Source organism: Pipra filicauda, unplaced genomic scaffold (genome assembly GCF_003945595.2).
Source record: "Pipra filicauda isolate LSUMZ 115617 unplaced genomic scaffold, ASM394559v2 scaffold164_size1636381_pilon, whole genome shotgun sequence".
Classification (NCBI taxonomy): Eukaryota; Metazoa; Chordata; class Aves; order Passeriformes; family Pipridae; genus Pipra; species Pipra filicauda.
Window position 1 is genome coordinate 281,324 of NW_024104151.1, and position 22,734 is coordinate 304,057.

The 22,734-nt window shown below is 36.9% G+C and overlaps 2 protein-coding genes across 2 annotated transcripts in view; one reads left to right on the top strand and one right to left on the bottom strand.

Moving 5' to 3' along the window:
* HS2ST1 (heparan sulfate 2-O-sulfotransferase 1) overlaps positions 1-22,734 on the bottom strand; it is a 107,465-nt gene that overhangs the window by 77,370 nt on the left and 7,361 nt on the right. The gene's annotated exons all lie outside the window — the stretch shown is intronic.
* On the top strand, positions 251-22,020 carry SELENOF (selenoprotein F). The gene is made up of 5 exons (XM_027719926.2): positions 251-355; positions 1,567-1,734; positions 11,431-11,494; positions 19,211-19,260; positions 20,962-22,020. The coding sequence occupies exons 1-5, from the start codon at positions 278-280 to the stop codon at positions 21,091-21,093; spliced, it is 492 nt and encodes a 163-aa protein (XP_027575727.1). The 5' UTR covers positions 251-277; the 3' UTR covers positions 21,094-22,020.

The window sequence follows — 22,734 nt, forward strand, 5'->3', positions numbered from 1 at the left end:
CCCAGAAAGGAGTAAGGGCCTTATTTGGGCCTGCGTCCGCAGTGCCCGACCAGGGCTGAGGAACGGCAGCTCCTCTAACCTCGCTGCGAAGCCCTGGTGTGAACATATATTTTCCGTAGAATTCCAGGTGATGTTCTGCGTTAGCTGTTCCTGCAGGCGGTGCCGGGGGTTGGGAGCGAGTCTGTGCTCTCCCGCATCAGGCAGTGTCCCGGTCAGCCGCGCTGGGCGGGGTTCTCGCGCGGCCCGGCGGCGCTGCGAAGGCCGCTCCAGCACCGCGATGGCGGCGGCCGAGCCGTGGGCGCGGCGCTGGCCCCGCTGGCCCTGCTGGCCCTTCTGGCTCCTGGGGCTGCAGGCGGTGAGAGCTGCGGCCAGCATGTGCGCGCGAGACCGAGAGCGACTGCGATTCCTGAAAGAGGGCGGGTGCGAGGGTGGGGTGGGGGGCGGAGTGAGACGTGTCCCGGGGCGGGCGGCGGCCGCTCTCTGCCTGTCCCGTTGCTCTCCTGCCTCCGCCACCGCTTCTGCTCTCCTTGTTGGAGGCTGGTTTCTGCTTCACAGTTTGTATCAGTGCTGCTTTTGCTTTAATGTATTAGATTATCTGGTGTGAAAGCAAAGCAATAGTGCAACGTGTATTTGTAGTCAAAGCTTTGAAGGAGAAAATGCCGCTGAAATGAGGCGCATCACTGGTATTGTGATGCTAAGTAACTGGTATTGTGATAACTAAATATTTTTATCTTGTTCTGTTGAGAATTCAGCTTCTGAAGTGTGAGGGTTCTTTTTATTTACACTTACTATTTCAGGATAATATAATAGTTAAGGTCCTAAAAATTGAGGGAAAATAAGGAGTTGCACCAGAGTAGGTTTTGTTTAGATATTAGGAATAATGTCTTCACTGAAAGGGTGGTCAGGCATTGGAATGGGCTGTCCAGGGAAGTGGTGGAATCGCCATCCCTGAAAGTGTTCAAAAGGTGTGTGGATGTGGCACTTGGGTTATGGTTTAGTGGTGGACACGGTGGTGCTGGATTAATGGTTGGACTCAATGATGACCTTAGGGGTCTTTCCCAACCTTTCCCTTTAACATTAATGCAAACATGAAGTTAAAATCCTATTTGTTTTCCTTGTTGAGCAGTTTGGTCTGTGTAGTCACTCCCTGGTTGTGTTTTTCCCATACTTACTTCAGAAGAGTGTTTTCAGTGATATGAAATTTACTGCAATTGTTTTGAAAGAGCAGGCTTTGGAAAGCTGTAGCCATGTGCATTTCAGCTGATTCATTATGTCTGGGTTTTTCTCTTAACTTGTGAATGGGAAAACAGTGGAGTTATCAGAAGTGTATATAAATTAATTTTAGCAGGTCTGATACCTCAAAATGTACGTATTATGACTGTCTGGAATTGACTCTTAGTTCAAGATTTCAAAATAAGGTGGTGTTTTGAACCTATGGGCTGACTGTTAGGCTTTACTGTAAAACAGTCACAAGAGACTTAGTTGTTCTTTCTCATCATTAAAGCATTTAAAGTCTTCTTTTAAAAAAAAAATTAATGCTAAAAATGTCATTGTCTTGACTTTCAGGTAAGTGTATATGGAGCACAGCTGTCATCAGAAGCTTGCAGAGAGCTGGGCTTCTCCAGTAACTTGCTGTGCAGTTCTTGCAATCTTCTTGGACAGTTCAATCTGAATCAGTTGGATCCATTCTGCAGGGAGTGCTGCCAAGAAGAAGCTCAGTTGGAAACTAGAAAGGTAAGTTTTGGACCAAATCCTTTGTGGAATAATTCAACATGTTATGTTTATGAAACTTTGCATTTTAAAAATATATGAGAGTCTGCATTATACTTTCAAGAGGAAAATGCAACATTTTATTCATAGCCCAATGTACATATATAGGATCCAGATTTGCAGACTTGCCATAGTGCTCTAAAATAATGTCCCTGTTTGAACAGGAGAATCTTTGGTTCTTTGGCAGCTCTTCTCTGGTGTGAAGTGACCATATTTAGGAACTATGTCCAGCTTTTCTGAAGGGGAAGATGTATGGAATTTGAAGAGGGCAAAAGAAGAGGATAAGGAGACTGGCGTTACTGATCACGGCCCTTGCTTGGTCATTGACCCATAATATCATGGCCAGGACAGCTTAGCTCAGTCCTGAGGAACAAAAGGCTGGTGCAGCTGCCAGGTCAGCTCCTGAAGTGGCACAAACCTGACAGAAGCAGGACTGCTCAGCTCCATTCTGCAGCAGTGAGAACAGCTAGATATTTTGGGAATGATCTTGCTCAGAGCCCATGCTGTGCTTTAGTCAGTTAAATTAAGGCAAAAGCTTTCTTTTATCTGTAGTAAATAAATATTTGTGTTCCTTAAGGTATGTCATCAAGGAAGAATTTTTAGAGTTCTTGAAAAGAATACATATTTTCTAATATGTGGTAATTTAAGATTATAACATCATTTTTAATATTCTTATGAATGCCGTTTAAGAAGGTGGAAATTTTTTTATACTGTTACTGCTTCTTAGAAATGCGTTTTTCAGATTTGGTGATTGTTTTGTGGTTTTAATTTTTTTTTTTAAGCTTGTAGTCAGTAACTTCTCTTGAAGTCTAGCCAGTGGAAAATTAGTGTTGGGAGAAATGACTGTTAATATTATCTTAACGTATTGTATTGAGAATCATCACAGTTTGGATTGACTTGTGTTTTAACATAGTGCTGTTTGTAACAGTTGCCTGTAATTGACCTTAAGATTTTACTATTACATAAAAATTAACAATGTAATTTATAGTAGCTTCTTAATTTTCATGATATGCATGCAGAATAGAAAAACTGAATGCTGCCTTTAGCTATAGTTTTTCCCATTCCCTCTTTTTTTTTTTCATGTTACCATAGAAATCTTCTTTCTAATGAAAATTTGATAGTAAAGAGTAAATGGATGTCAAAAGTCTTAAAAGGGTTTTTTTCATACCCTCTTGCTTGTAGAACTTTTAATCTTACTCTGAAAACCTGCATCTTGATGTAAGATGTTTGAATTGCTGATTTGCAGCCTTGTACGTTGCTGAGTTCCAGAGCAGTGATGCTCTGGGTTTTGCTAATTCTGTGACTATGTGCTTGAACATCCTCAAAGTACAGGAGCCTTTTTTTCTGAGCCATGATTCCCGTACATGATGGAGCTTGTTCGTTATATGAGCAGGTATTTGCTCCCATGGCGTGGGACAGCATGTTCATAGTCTGTGCTACAACCGGATTTGCAAACTAAAGAATTCCGGGGCCAGCCTCAGGATTTGAATTTAATTCTCTTTGCAAATGTGTGGCAAATATTCGAAACAGGGAAAGCAGGAGTTAATTTATGGCGTGACTTGTGCCTGAGTTCTAAATGAGAATGTAAAGTTTAAGGGGATAGCACATCTGTCTGAGAATTTTTATGTAATTGCTACTTTTCACAAATGATCTGTGAAATATCCTCAGGGCTAAAATACTTTGTGCTGCATGGTATCAGTGCAACCTCAAATGAGATGTTTACAGATTTGAACTGTTTCATAGCCTTGAAAGATGTTTATTAATCCTGGTTTTGTTATTGGTCCAGTGGTTTATGAATTGAGATTGTGGAAAATAGCTGTGAGGTACTCTTGTTACCCAAAATTTGTCTTGCTCCAAACTTCTGCTGACACCTGTCCAGTGAAATATTTTAATTACTTCAGAATTGGACTGTGGGTAAAATGAAGAACATGTTTTGGTTATTTTCTCTTCCTCTAGAGATTTTGTATGCAGTTTCACACTAATTCAGAAGCTAGCTTAAACAGTATTGCTTTAGACAGCTGCAAGTCTTAAGCCTCAGTCTGTCAGATGCAGAATACTGCTGGTGTGTAAAATGTAGAAGGATGAAATGGAGGTGAAGCTAACTGTGCATGAAATTGTAGTAGCAGGAGAGATTGTCCATATTTTGCAGTAGCTGAAAATAGCTGCACTCCATCTGCAGCTTCACTTAGTCTGTGTGATCATTTCAGACATAGCTATAAGCATATTCCATTAATTGTGTATTATAATCTTAGATTTATCTCAACAATATATGCGTGTCAAAATCCAAATTGATTTTAAAAATCAGCTCTGTGATAAAATGTGCAATACATTAAATTTCCCAGTTGCACTGTGCAGGATTGCTACAACCCGCACAAGTTATCAGTATGTCCAAATGGAGCTTTGAAATATAGTTTTGCTCACGGAGATGTGTTGAACTTCAGCATTTTAAATTTCTACTGTCAAGTACTTGTCATGTTGTAGTGTTATGGTGTTTGGTGACTTAGAAAACACAACATCAGGTGTAAGCAAAATTTGAGTAATGAAAATGGTTCAGATGGCAAGTTGTCATGGGTAACTTCACGCGTGTCTATCGTACGCTATTTCGAAATAGTTTATGGTTCTGCTGTGAAACAAGGCAAACAGTGATACAGAAGTCTATATGCATAATTCTGAAGTTCCATGGAGATGGAGACTGCTCTATTCCACAAGTTTAAGCAAAAAGTCTAAAAATCCTGAGATTTTTAGCAAGTTTCTTGCATGTATTCAGGGTTATCAAAATATGCTAAACTGTCAAAGCATGGTTTAATCATTTATTGAAATATCTAGCCTCTGCATTGCTAAGGTAATGAGAAGTTTAGGATTATTTCTCACCAAATTTGTAATAGATGTAACGATATAAGTAACTAAAATATTTCAGAAACTTGAAATGGATTATTGCGCTCTGAGAGGGGAGGAAGTTAATGCAATGCTATAGACACAACCCCACTAGCAGTAGACAAACAGAGTGGATGAGACTTAGAAAATTGTGATATTTAGAGACTTTAAATACTGTGTTTTCTCAACATCTTGAAAAATGCTGAAAAGGGAGAACCACCTGGGGAGAAAATCCTGCAAGTGCATACTATAACACTCTGGAAAATTGAGGGAAAAGTCGAATCACAACAGTGGAACGTTTCCTAGATTTTTGGTGTTGATTTCTGCTTACCATCTGGGTAGAGGTGTCTGCACTGCAGTTACATTGATCAGAAGGTGTGGCAGAGGCATATTTGCACGCCTGTTCCCTGGTGTCACATTGTAACGAGTGCTGTACTTAGTCAGGTACTTGGACATTTCTGCAGGAAGATGGTATCGTGTTTTCACTGCATCAGGCCATTCTTTTCCTTGAAAGTCCTTGGTACTTGAAATTGTGGGAAGTCGTTTTAAGGCATGAATGATTTGGCCTATTTCAGTGCTGCAAAAACACAGAACTTTTGATCTATCGAAAGTGCAGCCTGAACTCTGAACCCCTTTTTCATTATGATGAATATTACTTATGTTCTTATGATGTATTTTGGCCATAATTTAAAACCCTTTCTTTGCATAGAGTTAGCGTTGGATCCCTCTATGAAATGAAATAAATATTTGCTGTAATATTAGTAATAAACATGACCATTGTCATTATGACTATGTGCTACTTCTATGAAAAAAAATCAAATGGAAAGCTTTCTTAAAATTCTACCCTTTTACATGTACAGGCTTCTTAAGTGTGCTGTTATAAATTACAAGCAGAAATAAGGTGACATTCTTGTTGAGACTTACTTTTTAAAACTCAGAATAGTTTACAAAACTCACAGTAATTACTGGAAGTAGAATAACTTGAAGTGCTTTTAATGCTTCAGGCTACTCCTGTGTAACCCAATTTATGTTCATTTTTCAGGGTTTTTTTTTCTTTTCATTTCACTAATTAAAGTGCTACACTCAAATTACTGTTGGCTGCCTGCTTGTTCTGCCAGAGGCTCTTAATATGAATAGTTCCAGTGAAGCAATCTCATCTCCTAGTTTTCAACTCGATGGTTAAAAACAGAGAACTCCTTAGAATGCATTGACATCTCAGTGGGGTAATGTAACTGTAAGTCATATCAATGCTTGTGGAAACAAATTAGAATTTTAGTTTACTTCTAGCTGTTTCACAAAACCCACATCTTTTTCTGTCTTTTGATGTGTTTTGTAAAGTCTTTTGACTGCTTTGTAAAAAAACAAATTGTGCTTTTACATAACTGTACTCCTTATTTATAACATGGTACATAAAAATGGTTCACGTTCGTTGTTTTTTATCAAGTGTGACTTTAAAAATAGTGTAATTCAATGACAGCATATTTTATTTAACACTCGAGTAAATAATCAGAACTCTGTAATTACGTCTAATATGTCATATCATCTCCCTTCAAAGTTTACTTTTAACTAAGAAGTGTCCCATACAGGAATAATTTGATGGGAAGTATTGATAAGGAAATCAGGGGAACTGAGCTGACTGCGTTCCCTCTAATTGAGACAGTCTCTTACTTCTGCTTCAGAATATTATGCACAACCATTCCTTGTACTAAAAATGTGCTGCAGTGGATGTCCTTCTCAAGAAATGTACCATGTACAGTCTTTCCCTTCCTTCTGTACATGATGTTATCAGCAGTGAAAATTAATGTTGACAAACAGTAGTCCTAGATAAGGAAGGTGCAAACAGCTGGTCAGTGCCTACGACAGAAATTTACCATCTTTTTTTGGCTCAGATTCACCAAAGGTTCATCTCTGTCAGATAAACTGAGATAAAATACATTATCTGTCTGTAACAGGGCAAGCCTTACCTGTGGGAGACCTCTATCGAGTCTTATCAGTGAAAAAGAAAATGTTGGGAAAACTATAAATTTGAATTTGCTAAATATGAGTTTAAATTGTTGATGTGCATCTACGCTGGTGAATGGATTAGGTTTAGGTAATTAAGGCTGACCTTCATCTAGATAAAGTACTGGCATTTGACTCTACATTTGTTGAAAAAACTTCAAAAATTAAAGGTTTCAAAATTAATGAAATGTGTGAGGTCAAATGAATAGCTCATGAGATCTGTTCTCTTTTCAACTCTAAGGCCCTTTCTTTTTTAATAAAAGCATATATTCTGGAGAATAAAAGAGATGTTCAGGGATTATACTTCTAGAGGTAAGTAGATGCTTAGATAGAATCAGATGGTATATTCCAAAATTGAAACTTGAACTATTAACTTTCTACTTCTACTTTTTTGCTTGCCTAATTCTGCACATTAGGTCCAAGTGAAAGCCTGTACACAGGAGCCCGTTTTCTGCCATTCTTTTCTATTCCACCTCCACTGAAATTGGGTATTCACACCACCAAGTTCCAGAGGTCTAAAGTTGATGGTTGCTCAGCTTCTGCATTTTCTCTCTCACCCTTGTGCCATATCTCTTGCTCACATGACCTTACACCAAACCATTTCATACAGCAAAGTTAACAAAGACAGTCTGCCAGAAATGGAAGTTGTTCCAGAATTTTTCAGTAGTTATTGGATTTAAACAGCAAAACCACTTAAATAATCCTGCAAGGAGGATATTGTTAAACACAAAAATAAAACACTTAAATGGATGACGTTTCCTGTATTCTGGAGAATGTAACACTAATGCACCACTATGTTTTGTACGTACAGAATAAAAAAGTTGAGTCTACTGCTCAAAGCAGAACTCAAAGTTCTGAGGATCTCCAAGAATGCAGATTCTACAACCTTTCTTAGTAAATTGTTTCAGTGCTTAAACATCCTCGTTGTGACTTTTTTTTCCCCCTCATATTCAGTTGGAATTTCCTTCTCTGCAAATAAATGAGAGCTTAGTTCAGAGGAACTTGCCTGTAATACATACCACTGATCACAGGAATAGCACTGATTCACTTAAGTGGTTTTTGACTGTTAGACTCTGTTTCCAGACTCTTATTTGGAGTCAGGCATCACCCTTCACAGGATAATGAGTTGTCAATGGGAGAAGTTGCTTTGTTGCTAAATTTACTGATGACATCAGTTTGGAATGATGTGTGTGTAGTAATAACTTTACTGGCTTTCTGTATCACAGAGCAGTAATTCATAATGTTCCTGGCAGTGAGGCTTTCTTGACTGTTCTCTGTTAACTCACAGATTCTTACTCATGTTCTGCCTCCAGGAAAAAGAAAGACTAGAGTGATTTTTGAAAACTTTGAACTGTCCATATAAATACCATGCATTGTCTCCCATAGAAGAAAAAATATTTTATAGTTTAGATCTCAGTGTATATTTTTTAAAATAATTTAGTTTTCTACTAAAAGTCACAAATGAACTGGTAGTTAGAGGAGTTTAGGAAAACGCAGAAGAAACTTGCAACAAAATCTCTTTTTGTTATAACTTAATTTCTCAGAAGAAGAAATATTGATCAACATGTTGGTTTGCTTTCTGGGTGGATGGATGGAACTCAGTAAAAATTTGCACACTTTTCAAAAAAAGAGGTCATTCACCCTATTTTCCAACAGTACCGGTTTTTACATACCAAGCAACTTAGGCCATTAAGAATAATAATATCAATATTTTTCTGACATTTTTTGAAATAAAACAATAGTTTGAGTTGATAGGATATAAGGAGGTCTCTTCATCAGATCTGCTTGTAATATAATATGAAATCAAAATTACAGTGAATTTCATAAAAAAATTGTTTGCATTGGAAAGAGACTAGTTGTTGGTCAATATTTAGTGGAAGATTGTTTTGTACCTGAGGCAAGCAAAAATTCCAGAGTTTTAGCTGTAGTCATAAATTGTGCTTTACTGCTTATTCTCAGAGCTTGACTGTACTTTTTAAACAGTTTGATATTAGGAGAGAACAATACACAGATATCAAGGAGAATCCAGATACCATGAGGCAGCTATTGACCATCGTGTGGCTTTATCTTAACAGCCCCTTCCATTTGATTTCTTAAGACATGCTGATACTATGGTTTTTTCAGCTGATTGCAAACAACTGCACAAATCCAGTTTGAGTGACACTTTGTAATCTGTGTTAGGCAGGGTCAGGCTTAGTCATTAGTTAGAAGAAAGCAGTCTGCAAGACATTGGTGTCATAGAAGTAAAATTAGGTATAACTTTTTGTATTTTATGCAACTTTTTTGTCACCTTTGATCTAGCATAATTTTATTATGATCAAGGAGCATTCTGTGTTAAGTACCACTTTTTGCAGTTCAGTTTGATCTGAGTTCCTGTAAACAGTAATGGTTACGTAGCAGGAATGCAATTTTTCTTCTGCAGTGTTCACCATGAGAAACTGTGATAACAACACCATATCTGTGCATAAATGAGACACCATTGGAATTGTCTTACAGAAATTGCTTCAATTCCCTTCCTAAGAGCAGGTGAAATGTTTCCTTTCACCCAAGTTAAAGTTCCTTGGTTTTACTTACTGGAACAATTATTTTTACAATGCCTATTTTTATTTAGCACAATTCTTATGTAAATAGTGGTATTCTGCTGTAATTGCCACTTTCCTTCTTCATTAAAGCAAATATGACCCATAGTGTGGTTTTCCTCTTCTCAGTTGTGCAAAGCCATCTTGATTACATCAGTATGAACTGTAACAAGAGGTTCAGGTGCTTTACTAAAGCTTTTGAATGAAATTGAACTCAAGTTGATGCTTTGGAAAAGGTGAGGGAAGAGTTCAGATATTGTCACAATAGAAAGACAGAAAGCATGCTATGAGAATGTTGAAAAAAAAACTAAGTTCTTTTTATAGATACAGGCATGAATCGGCCTGGAAATCATAACAGCATTTGCTTTGGATGTTAGCATGGACACTAGTAATAGTTTAGAGGGTCTTTATTTCATTCTTTGTAGTACTAAACTTCACTTAAACAAGTGAAGCATTACTTTAAAATGAACCAACTGATGAGTTAAGCATTGTGTAATGGACTGACTCTAGATGTTTATATGCCTCCATACTGAGTGATACATGTCATTCTTAGTAATGCTTGAACACAGTGACTGCCTTCACAAGGAATTTTGGAGAACATCTGCTCTGGACGCAATGAGATGGTAGCAGCAGTAGATATTATTAACAAGTGTGCTTTTTGTAGCGGGCTAAGTGATGCAAATAAACCTGTGCTTCTTGCAAAAGACACCTTTGTTTAGAGTTATAAGTGAAGCCAATTGAATCTTCTTTTATTCTGGTCTAGCCATCAGAGAGCAGCTGTTTGTCCCAGCATGAATCTAAACTTTTCTTGTACCAGCACAGTTGGGTTTCAATTACGGCAGAGTTACAAGCTCAAAATTTGGACATCAATAATTGAGCTGTTTTCTTTGTTAAACTTCTATCAGATATTGGCCAGGAGTTACAAACTGGGAGTAGTGAGTAATTACAAAATGTCGTACATATTTTGGATTCTTACAGTGATTTTGTTCCATAAAAATCCTTGTTTGAAAGGAAGAAAATAAGAATTATGTGGAGTAATGAGAATTCAAAAATGCTCATTTGACCATTGTCCTAAATTTGAGTATGCTTACTTATACACTTGCATAAAATAGTTAATTAACTAGATAGAAGGCTATTTATTCCTTTGTCCACTTCCTTATACTGACTTCTTGATAGAAAAGTGCCGATAACGGTCAGTATGAGAGAACCGGTATAAATGTTCGTTGGATTAGTGAGTGTGCAAACTAATATCTAAATCTTGGATGGCTGATAGAATTGTTATTGAATGTTTTTTAAAGAATAACAAATACAGACAAGGTAAGTGAAGCTTATCACTGTTCTGTATTTCCTCCATGTTTGCAATTGCTTCGTGTTTTAATTCCAGAGGAACTTTAATTATGCAAGCTAATATCTGAGCTGTTTATCACTGCCTTTTTTAATTAAAACCTTTATTTGAGTGGTGAAAAAGCTTTTAAAAAATCTGGTATTTTTGATCTCTTGAGTATTATTTCATAGTACTTCAGGGTTTTAACGGTCAAATCCTAGGATTTTATCTTAAATCGCATGTCTAGTTGAAAATGTATCTGTAGTTGAACAAATTTCTGAGCTGCTGTTCTGAACAGATAATGCAGTGTAACATTTTCTGTTCAGTTTCCCATTTAAGTAATGATCATTGATTAGTTCACACCAAGGGAGAAGTTGTAATTTCCCTCCAAGTGATTAGAGTATTTCTTATGTTCTAATTCACAGTATTTAGGCAAATATTGAGTTGGACCTGAATTCAGAGTATTCATATTCTGAAATGAAGATGTATTTCTGAGACTTTGTTAATATCTTAGGGAAAGAAGAAACAGTTTTCCAGTTCCTAGCCCATAATTCCCATTGTAACATGTCTGATTGCATTTTTTTTTTAAATTAAGCTTTGCTTACAGCAACTGTGTATCTCAAATTATCTTTTTTTTTTCTGGTTTTACATTTTTAGTATAATGAATGAAAATTATCATGGTTCTTGAGTGAACAGTCAGTTGTTGCATAAATCAGAGACAGGTCTGGAATTGTGATTCTGTTTAGTATCTTATTTGTAATGGGCATCAAGGCAATAGCATATTGTCTCCTCAAAGAGAAATAGTTCAACAGATAACACACCATATATAAACTAATAATTTAGATTATTTTTGTCGTTAACAGCTTCTGTTTACTATTACAGCTTTATGCAGGAGCTGTCCTAGAGGTATGTGGATGAAAATTGGGAAGGTTCCCTCAAGTCCAAGGTAAGTAAAGCCACTGCTGTTCTTTCAAATATGAAATACTGTCACAGCTGAATGACAGAATGTACTTTTAAGTACTATTGCAAGTAGTCATAAATTTAGTGTATCAGTAAAGTTACATTGACCTGAGACTCATGGAACTGGTCTCCAATAATTGATAGATGAATTTATATTGTGCACTTGTGGAACTACTTTATTTTCACAGCTGTATAATTGTTTTATCAATGGATAATGACAGTCAACTAAAGGGAATGGAATACAGTAGTGTAAAAGGAAAATCAGTACCATCAGTGCGTGGTGGGAGGAAGCAGCAGGAAAAGAATCTGAGAAATTTCAAACTGGACTTTTCTTATAAATTGGGGAAGAGCTTAGGTGATAGCAGTATTTTGGTTATTTGGGGGGTTTTTCCTGTGATGAAGACCCTAATACTGTACTTTGGACATAGTTGGACGTAAAGACTAATCTAGCTTTAGAATTAAAAATTGCACAAACAGCGTGTTTCCATCTGCCATGGGCAGTATTAATTCCTGCCTGTTTAAAGGTTGGCTGACAAACAAGTAAAAAAAAAAAAAAAAAAAAAACAAAGAAAGGGGTTTAAAACAGTTTACAATTTTATGTAAGTTATGCAGCAGCCTGTCACATGTACCCACACATAGTTCAGTTGAATGACTGCAAGACCAGAGCAAAGTTATTTTCTCTTTTCCACTGTTTAAAATGTCAAAATGAGAATTGTTTAAATGACTTGTCCTTCTTCAGGGGTGTGAGGAGATTACCTTTGTAAGCACAGGAGTCCCTATTATCTCCCTGACCCTTCAAATTTAGCAAACATAAAAACATTCTCAACTGTTGCCCATTCACTCAGCTGCTTTATGGTTGTGAATTTGTAGCAGTTAAGTGCTCCTTTGAGCTATAGGTTTGAAGAAAAAGCTCAATCTGTTAGCCTGACCCCAGCCTGCAATATGTCCTCCATTATCTTCATGTGTAGGTCCTTAAAAGGGAACGTCCCTCACACTATGAAATGTGTTCCAAAGACTTGGAACGGTGCAAAAGGAAAAACTTGAAAATTTTGAATAGGTTTTTTTTTCCTTTCAATCCTTGGTTATCTGAACTTGCTCAAATATTTACAGTCCATTAATCATATAGCTTACTTTTTAAAAGTAAGTGGCTTTACCACAGCTGAATAAATTTCAGTGTTTCTTAAGTAGATATCTAGTTTGACTACCCCTTTTTCTTTGGTACAATAAGAATTAAAAAAGGACTGAGTAGTGCACTTAAATTTCTCTTTTGCCTTTTCATCACCGATTTCTGCAGTTTCTCAATCTAAGTTTTTCTTGACCAAATTTACTGCTAGGGTATTAGAACAGGTCAGAAGGTGGGATATATTTTAAGAGCATACTTAAAAATTTTAAAAAGCGGTAGAATATATTCTTCCAGCTAGTATTTGTCTTCACACTACTATTAGTCTCAGAATACTTTTACTTAGATTTTCTCTTTGATTTTGACTTCTCTCAGAAACAGTATCTAATGTCTCCATCTTAGGACATTAACATTCAAGAAGTGTTTCTTATTTCAACTTTTCACTTGGATGTTTGCTGCAGAAGTTAGGTTGCCTGCTGCTGCTTTTGAAGCATTGTCTTGGTAGGCTTCATTGAACTGTGTAGCCTGTCGTTGACGAGGTCTCATCACAAATAACTGATTTCTTTTCCATAGCTTCTGTGAGGATTTTTTTAAAGTTTGTTTGGGTGTGTTTGGGGTTTTTTCCAGAATATACACAAAATGATGCTGTTAATACACAGCAGGGCTGTGTATGTATTAGAATACATGGATTAGTGTATGTTACTCCTGTAACTGTGAAGTTAAGTACCTTTAAGTACCTGTGTAAATTGTTTTGTCACTTGGCATAGTCCCACAGACTTGATGTGTCTCAGACTACTTCTGGATTATATTTTATTTGACCAAAGAGTGAACAGTGTTATTTTGGTTTTGGTTTTGTTTGGTTTTTTTTTTTAATTATGAGATTCACATTTTAAAATAATTAGGGATTAAAATCAGCTGATTAATAAAGGTTTGTAAAAGTTACACAGTTGGGAAAAACTGTAGGTTGCTCGTGTTTACTAAATGCAATATTCTGTGGTCCTTCTGTATCAAGGCTTTTTTCAGAATTACTGGTTATATAATTTTTAGCTATAAACAGTTGCTGAATACACCTGTGTGCCTGAAATGTGAGAATCATTACATATGGAATATATTTGTAGATACTGGGAGAGCAAAGAAGTGAGAAGTGATGAAAAAATCTGGTCCTCAGCTAGAGGATGAAAAAGTCTAGTCTTCAGCAAGATTATCTCAGTCTTAAACTGGATATTATTCTTTGTAATGTCACAGCAAACTACTAAATGCTTTTGTGAATATGGCCAAGGATGTCTATTAGGGTTTTCAAATATAGCTTCTTGTGATAAGTCTGGTAATAAACCACATTTCTGTACGTCTGTTTTAAGTTCAGTACTGAACTATTTTTCCTGATAAATCTACCTTCAAAATAAATTGCTCTGTTATAAATGCTGTACTCTAATTCCTATATTACATATATTTTGAAGTTGTTCTCTGTAAAACTGTTCTTAAATATTTATTGTTTAAAAGCACTCCATCAAAGTGCTTTTGAAACATTGAAAACCTAAGTGACAAGTTTCACAGATGAAGCAATACCTTATTATACCAAGTAACACAAAATGTGACAGTTTTTGGCTGACACCCATAAAGCTAAGACTCTGGAATAGAATAGTAAATTATCAGGGTCAGTGATTAATCTAGCATATTTGTTTTAAGTTGAGTTTTCAGTGGCAACTGTGTTCTGTTCACAATGAGGTAGGAGATCAGTGTTTAGACTCTTACATTCTTTCTAGTTTGCTTGACAAAAACTGAATTGGGCTGGGTTTTTTCATTGAACATTTCATTTGTATTTCTCTGAATTCTTGTTTTACCAATAAAATAATTCTCACCTCTCCCTGTGTGACTCTAAGTTAAGAAATGGATGTGCTCCCAGCAAATCTGTTATGGAAACAGAGTCCTTAATCCTTAAACTCGTACAGTAGCCAGCTACATTAGACCTTCTGACTTCAGAGTCAGTAAGCACTATTATATTGCCAAAGTTCTGCAAGTGTGAGGGGAATTCTTTTAGCTACTAAAATGTAATTTCTTTTGGGACTGTATTGTATGAGGTAAGATCACTCATTTCCTAGTTATTTTAATCTGTAGTTCATAAATATTGATGAAAGAAAGTCAGAAAATTATATTAACCTTAAATCTTGCATTGATAGAAGCATTAGTAGAACACTTGCTAAGAAATGTGGATATTATAATGGGAGACATGCATCACTTTATCGTAATCTTTTGTAAACAGATGATACACAAATTAAAACAATACTTCTCTTCAGATTCAGAAAAGTCTCTTGCCCAACTGCTTATACAAAGTACCCTGTCTTTGGGGTTTTGTGAAGTTTGTTCTTCAGGCTTGATTGGAGCTCTGTCTTGGATTGGTTTCTGAAAGCATGTGGTGCTTTGTATAAAACCATGAACAGCTGCATTGTAACTTGATTAACAGACTGCAAATAGAAGTTATTGATGTGCCATATGAATTCTTAAGTTTAAATTTTTATCTCAAACTGAGGTCCCTGGAAGGTAAAGAGCTATAGTCATTAAAATGTAAATGAGTGCTTGATGTGTACTGTAGTTCAGTCTTTTTGAAAGGCTCTCATGGTATCTTTAGAAGCAGGCTCATGCCATCTTCAAAACTGCAGAGCATGTATTTGTCCCCAAAACAAATTTTTAAAGAGTCTGAGGAAAGACAATAATGCTTTTGGTCTGCCTGTACTGCCAGTGATTCACATATTCACATTTTGAGCAAATATTGCTAGTTGTCTTAGCAATGCTTAGCTATTGGTGACATTATTAAATGTTGGGATTTCCTGTCTTCATAAAATATGCCTCTATTGCTCTTCCTTTTGTTTTGGTTGCATTTCTTTTTCATAGATTTAACACTCGATAATTGGCAATGTCTCAATAAACCCCTTTTTTAATTCAAGTTCATTTCAGGTACAAAACGGTCAAGTTCTTTGTGCCTTTTCTATGTACAGTTCTGTGACATTATGCACAAACTTGTGTTTCCAGTAAAATTTTTTACTTTCAAACAGCTCGTGGCAATAATTCAGCACCAGATAAGCAGATTACCCTTTGTTTCAATAGCTTATCTGAAGTAATATTACATTTGCTTTCTGTTTATTGAAATTAACTCAGAACAACTCTTCGTTGTGCCTGGGGAGATGTGGTGTCATGCCCATGTTGAGTCAGGCTCCTGCTGTACCTAAGAGGATAGTGCAGGTGTGTGTGTGTGCATATACATAGACTTGCTGTTTGGGCCACGGTTATGCTTAATGTCCTTAATAATCTCCACTTACCACTCCAGGCTTTAGTCCCAACAGAACTAGTTTTCACAGACTTTCTTAAAACAAAGAGGTGTTATATATCAAAACAAAGGGATGTTATAACAATAGCAGTGAGTTCTCCATTCTACTATGTTCATAGGTAGAGGCTGCTTTTAGGTCTTTAGAAGCACTGTTCAGTATTACCTCTGTCTGCAAAACAGTTTGGTGTGGGGCAGGCTTTAAAATGATCATAGAGACCTGATCCTTCTCTGACCTTTTAGTTGTAGTTGATTGTGTGGCAATACACTCTGCTCTGTAGGAACACCTCAGGAGTGCCTTCCAACAGAAGGTGTGTGCTTTGGTATTGCACATGTTTTAAAAGAGCATAAGGTAAAGTGATTTTGCAAAGCTGTCAGTAGAACAGCTCTTGTAGTCTGGTGTTTAATTCACCAGAACACTGTGTCATGGCACCAAGCTCAGAGTTCATCTTGCAGGAGTCAAATTGGAAAATACCTCCCGTGCTCACCCGTGGATGGATTAGAGAAATGCTTGTTTCTCTGTGATGTGTAATTTCTGAAGCTGCTCCAGAGAGAAGAAAATGGGGAAATAACTAGGATTTCAGTATTAGACATCAAAGTACTAAATGATGGTGTAAAGATGACGTGCAAGTACCCTTTAGACATAGGAAGCAACAACGTTGATGTCAGGGCATAGAGGAGAAACTGTTGGGGCAGGGCTGAAGGTGGAGCATATATACCACATCCCATGATGAGCAAGCACTTGTGTGTCCCAGACACACAGTGTGCACTCTAGCTGTATCTGACTTCCTGACCTCACCAATTCATTTCAAAGGCTGTTAATTCAACTCAAGGACTGATTTGGTTGAAAGGAAAAAAAAGTATTTGATGGGATAATCTGTATTTTTAATGCATATCAGTATTTTAGTTTCCCATTTTAGCTTCTAAAATTCAGAATATACAAATTATTTGTACAGTGAGTGTTTTTCATTGTTGCATTGCAAATTCAAGTGACTGATGCAGAAAGTCACTATGATCAGCATTAAAAATAAATATGCCATAACAGAAACTAATTTCGTTCCAGCCGTCTCAAATTTCAGGAAAAAGGTTCTGTAGCGCTTCAGCTTTCAGAAGATTTAGACATTTGACATTGATACAAGTGTGTAATAGCTACTTTTAACATGACAGAATGTAATGCTGCCTATAGAATACTTTCTTCTTCCACCTAATTCTGTTTCCATTTTATGTGAGCTTGTTCAGTCCAACACTGCAGCCAGAGAACAGCCGCTCATGTCCAAATGAGCTTTCATCTGTTGCTCAAGTAACAAATTCTCACACCTGTTACAAGCTTAAAGTGCTGTAACCTGAGGTAACTCCCAAAGGCTATTCTTTAATGCAACTGAGTTCTAGAGTTCAGAGTTGCTTTGGAAACTTTATCCATTTTACTATGCTCTCTTACCATTTTTAAGTTTTGCAATTAAAGTTATTCACTATGCTGAGTGCTTCTTACCACTTCCTATTCATATAAAGCCCTAGAGACTGACTTCAGCTTTAGATTTAAATTGAAGAAAAATGTGGAAAAATTCCTCCAGAAATAATTCAGTGTTCTGTGGACTTAACAAAACATAAGAAGTATCTTTGTCACTTTTTATGCATGTTCCTGTTGATGACAGCCAAGATGACAGGTCACAAGGACATGGGGAACACTGTAGTTGCAAATATGTCTTTGAGTTTAAATCAGACAGTATGTGAGTAAGTACCGGTTATTTAGTGCTATTTGAAATTGTTATACAGTACAAGTTACAATGTGGCATTAGTGTGCAGTCCTGCAGAAAGAACAAGAACAAGTTTTATTTTCTTCAGGGGCCTGGCAGCAACTTGGGCCATTGGTATTTTTTTACCTTGTTTATACTGTGTAGTGGTTGGTGCAGCAGGCAGAGTATATGATTTTGATCTGTACTTGGAGCACAGTGGAAAAGGGAAGAAAATAAGTGCCACTCTGTATAACCATGTTAGAAAGTGTTAAGGTAACTGCAGTAATATAAAGATAGGTATAAAGATGCCAGGAGACATCTCTGCAATTACTGAGGAAAGCACTGCACTTTGTGAGGCAGTATGAAACATTAGTCCTGAGGTTGAACTCATCTCCATGGACCAGTTGGATGCAGTGCCATTTGTGAGAGATTCATTGTGGTCTAACCTTGAAAAAGCAGCTTGAACATGCAGCCAGCATCTTTGTAAGAGTCAATCCATACTGACAGGGTTCATCCTTGGGGAGATGCTACTGACGTACTACAGGAGTGTCCTGAATCCACTTAATGTCAATACAGATACTAAACTCAGCCTTTAGCACAGCCTGACTGCAAAAGGGAGTAATGAGGACTGTATTTTCTAAATAAATTTTAAATACTTCTAGAACTCAGGCATTCATTAGAGTAAAGTATTGGAAAGAGGGGATTATACTCACAATTTATCCTGAAATAATTTATATTGTCTTTTCAAAGTTAAGGTTAAAGCCTGGGCTGTGCTGTAGGGATACAGAGACTGTGCTGCTGTTAATACCCACTGTTTGCTTCAAGTGAGGAGTTGTGCAGCAGCAGCCCCACCTCAGATGGGAACTTCTCCCCATGTAGCTGCCTGACAGGCCATGGAGTCCGTCTTAAAGCTGATTTGCCTTTAGGAGTGTCAAGAGAAGAGGAGATACCAGCTTCTCCTCTTGTTTTCTGGTCTTGTTTTCTTGCTGGTTTTCAACACGTAATCTCAGAGATCTCTGCAAGACAAGATTGTCTGTCTTGTTTGCAAGAATAACACCTCTACCCACAGTTTCCTCTGTGCCCTTTCCCCCGCACTGCTGCAGTGTGTGTGGAGTGTGCTGATGAGATGGGTGTCATACTCAGCCTCCCTCACAAAGCTTATCTGCAGCCAGATTTTGATCGCTCTAACGCTTCTCCTCACATTTGCGTATCACAGCAGCATATGGGCCAGTCTGCTGAAGGCTGTCAGTTGTACGTGCAGATAAACTGACTTACACAGTTGCACTAGAGTTCGAGGAAAATCCAAGCAGATCTGAATCTTGTTCAGATTACCAACAAAAATAGGTGTTCCTCTGGTGTAATAAGTTTAGCATTATTAATTTTGTGAAGATATTAAGGTTTTTAACATTAAAATATCTTCTAAAGCATCATTCTAAAAGAAATAATTTGTTGAATACTAAGTTAATGTAAATCTACTTAATGCAAGTGGAGAAGAGTTTGATTTTCTTTCTTTCTTTTCTCCAACCATAGCTTTTGTCAGGAGTGATAAGCCAAAGCTCTTCAGGGGACTGCAAATCAAGGTGAGTAGTAGCCTAACGTTTTTGCAGGATGTTAGGAAGAATTAAGTTTGGTGGAGATAGTCCTCCTGTGGATTGTTATCTATTTGCTGATCAGGAAATCCTTTATTAGAGGACATATATTTGCACTGCTAGTGCAAATATATCTTCACAATATCTTCACAAGTTTCTGCTAGTTATATTAGTTTGTTTATTGCTAAGTAACCAGTACCAGTTCTTTGGTGGTGGTGGTGTTTTGGTTTATTTTATTGTTGTTTGGTTTTAAGCCAAGAAAAAATTATACTGTAACCCGTAATAGCAGATGGGAAAAGAATGTAAGGAATGCTTACATTCTGTCCTTACTTTGTGGATATCTTGGATTTACTCAAGCTTATTCTGCCATAGTTTCCTTTTCTCCTGTTCTATTCTCCCCTCATTTTCTTATGGAGCAGCCATTTCCACACATTCAGTGATTCCTATATTTTTCTCCTCCTCTCAGAATTTTCTTGCTGTGTTCTATTGTGCTGTTTTTATTTTATAGACTTCAAACATCCAGCTTTATAGAAATGCATATACTGAATGCTGTTTCTTATGACTTGCATATATGCAAAGCTGCATAAGCTGCACTGCCTTAAGTCCCAACAATTCTTTGGTTTCCAGATCTAGTGTAAGACTTCACCTTCCTCTTAAAATCCTATGTGAACTTTGAGTGTACTTCACAGATACACATCTTGATTCTTGCATCTTGTGCTCCCATCTCTATTCCCCAAATGGCACCATCTGGAATCACTTCATAGCTATGCATGGCTGCAATAAGTGATTTGTCTTCTCAGCAGCAGATTCCATCTAAAACAGATTTCCTCTGTCTGTCTCACACATTCATGTCTCCGTGTCCTCCAGTTTCTTTCAAAAGCTTTCTCTCCTTCTGCACGTCTGACTGTTTCTTTTTTTTTTTAAACTTTGTAGATTTATTGAACATCAAAGCAGTCTGGACTACGATTGGTATAGAGCAGTACCAGAAAAAAAATGTTGTGCCAATTAATCTGTATTTATTTTACAAGACTTTTGGAAAACTGATTAGAGGTGCCGCTAGCTTCATTAAGTAAAACCAACTATGTTAGCTCAGTCAAGCAAAGTGAAATACTCCTGGGGAAATCTTTCCATAAACTGAAATGGTCAGAGCTTTTTAATACTGTTAAAAGCCTTTATCTGCGTTACATATTTGTGACTTAGTGAGTTTGCAGCAGCATTAAAGAATTGTGTTACCAGCAAAGTGTAGTAGGCACAGATACAACATGGCAGGAAAGAATGTGATTACATTAGAAATTGATAGAACTTTGACATGTTAAAGTGGCCTGAAATTTCTAAAATGGTAAAAAGGCTATTGATCACATGAGAAAGATCATTCATCTGCTTGATTCAAAAATCCAGCTTTGGTAACTTAAAACAGTTGAAGTAAATACCATCTTTCAAAGCCAGGCTTATGGCATTGCCTCTCTGCACATGCATTAACTGGTGTGGTGCACCAAGGAGAACAAGTAGATGTTTCTGACACACACCCTCACTCCCCTTCATTTGACTTGTTCCTCCACTTTGCTCTCTTTGACATTAAATGCAAGTTCAGAAGTCTGAACTGCTTTAAATCACTAGAGAGCAGGGGAGGTGTTAATATGGAGAATGCATTTCCTGCCCAAGGTAGCTGACTCTTCTTTTTTTTCCCCACAGTATGTGCGTGGTTCTGACCCTGTACTAAAGCTGCTGGATGACAATGGGAACATTGCAGAAGAACTGAGCATCCTCAAGTGGAATACAGATAGTGTGGAAGAATTTCTAAGTGAAAAATTAGAACGTCTATAAATCATTGCTTTCCATCCTCTCTCTTTTTCATATTTTGTCATGGTAATCTTCTCAGATGAATTGTCCTGCAATTGAAAACACATTCCAGCTTCTGTATTTGTTTTAAAATATCTGTTGTGCTGTACTAAACATCTTGTAATTAGAAGGGAAGCTTCAGCACACATATCTGACAAGTTGACAAACAATAGCTTGTCTTAACGTTATTATTTCAACTCTTAATGCATTTGTCACTAACAAAATGCCTCGTTTTAAAGTTAATTATGCAAATATCAGTTTGTTATAATTGGACCTGTTTTTACAAATGCTCTTAAAATCGAAGAGCTTCAAATAATTGAAATGATTGCCATGCTTTTTGTCTGCTGCTTTTTCTAAGGAAGTCAGAACCAAATGCAATCTTCTATCTCCCAAAGAAACTTGGCTACTAATGCCCTCTTCTTTTTTTTTGTATTTGAACTGTCCTTTTATAGAAGCATTGTTTACAGTGAGTATCTAGTTCACAGTTTTTGAAGCTGATGAAGGAACTCATGCTCTGATACTGTGAAACATTTAGTAAGTACACTTTAGTGAAGACTACATAGAAAACCTCTGAGGTATATGGAAGTCAGATGTCAGGTGTGCTTTACATTAAGTGTTTTGCTTCAGAAAACATGAGCTATAAGTTTTGAAAACCTTTCCTTCTAACTTTCAGAAATTTATTGTAAGCCTGTTTATCAAATTAATTTAGAAGCTGTTCTTTTAAAATGTATATTTTTCTTTCTCACTTGAAATTTATGTGAACAGGGAATATAGACAGTACATGTGATAATGAGTCATATCCATTAAGACTTGTCAGGTTTTCCCAGTTAGAATCAATAAATATGGTAATCAAGAATAATGTGGGTTTTTTTCTGAAGCCTAATTAGTAAATAAATTTTCCCTTTAACTACTTATTGCTCACCAGTTTTTGGTTGGCTGGGTGTTATGCTATGACTTGAAGTGGTACTCAGGTTTTGTCTTCATATATAATTTTATATCTCAAGATCTGGGAATATATCTCAAGTAATTTATATCTCTATAATTTCAGATCTTATTCCCAGCTTTGGAGAAGAACTCATCAGCTTCATAGCAGAACAATAAACCTGGGACTTAAGACCACACTAAACTATCAGGAGCAATATTCAAAGGTGATTCTTTAGGCATAGCCTTCAGAGTTTTTATTCCTGAAATACTCTTTTAAACTCGTAGAAGGTTCGTGCAGCTGGGTCACATGATGTCTCACTCTCATGCTATGTCTTTCACTCCTGTCCTTGTGAAACATGCTCCTGGCCTCCCAGATGACTCAGTGTGAGACAGTTACAACAGTGGTCACCACTGTCTTGGAGAAACATAATCTGTACATAAAAAGCACAAATCTTTGCAGCTTGTGCTGACTTATTAGAGTCAAACATGGATTTGTTCCTGGGATATATGAAGTATTAGTCAGCAGAGGAGCTACAACCAAAGCATGTGGCATGATGACCAGTATTTTGGTAGCAAAAACATGCTGCCATCCACTGGTCTTTTAATATACTGACTGTATTCCATACTTCCCATTCCTGTGTTTGCCAGCAAGAGATTTCAGTTTCTGTATGGATGATTAAGTGTGCTGTTTTAGCAGAATAT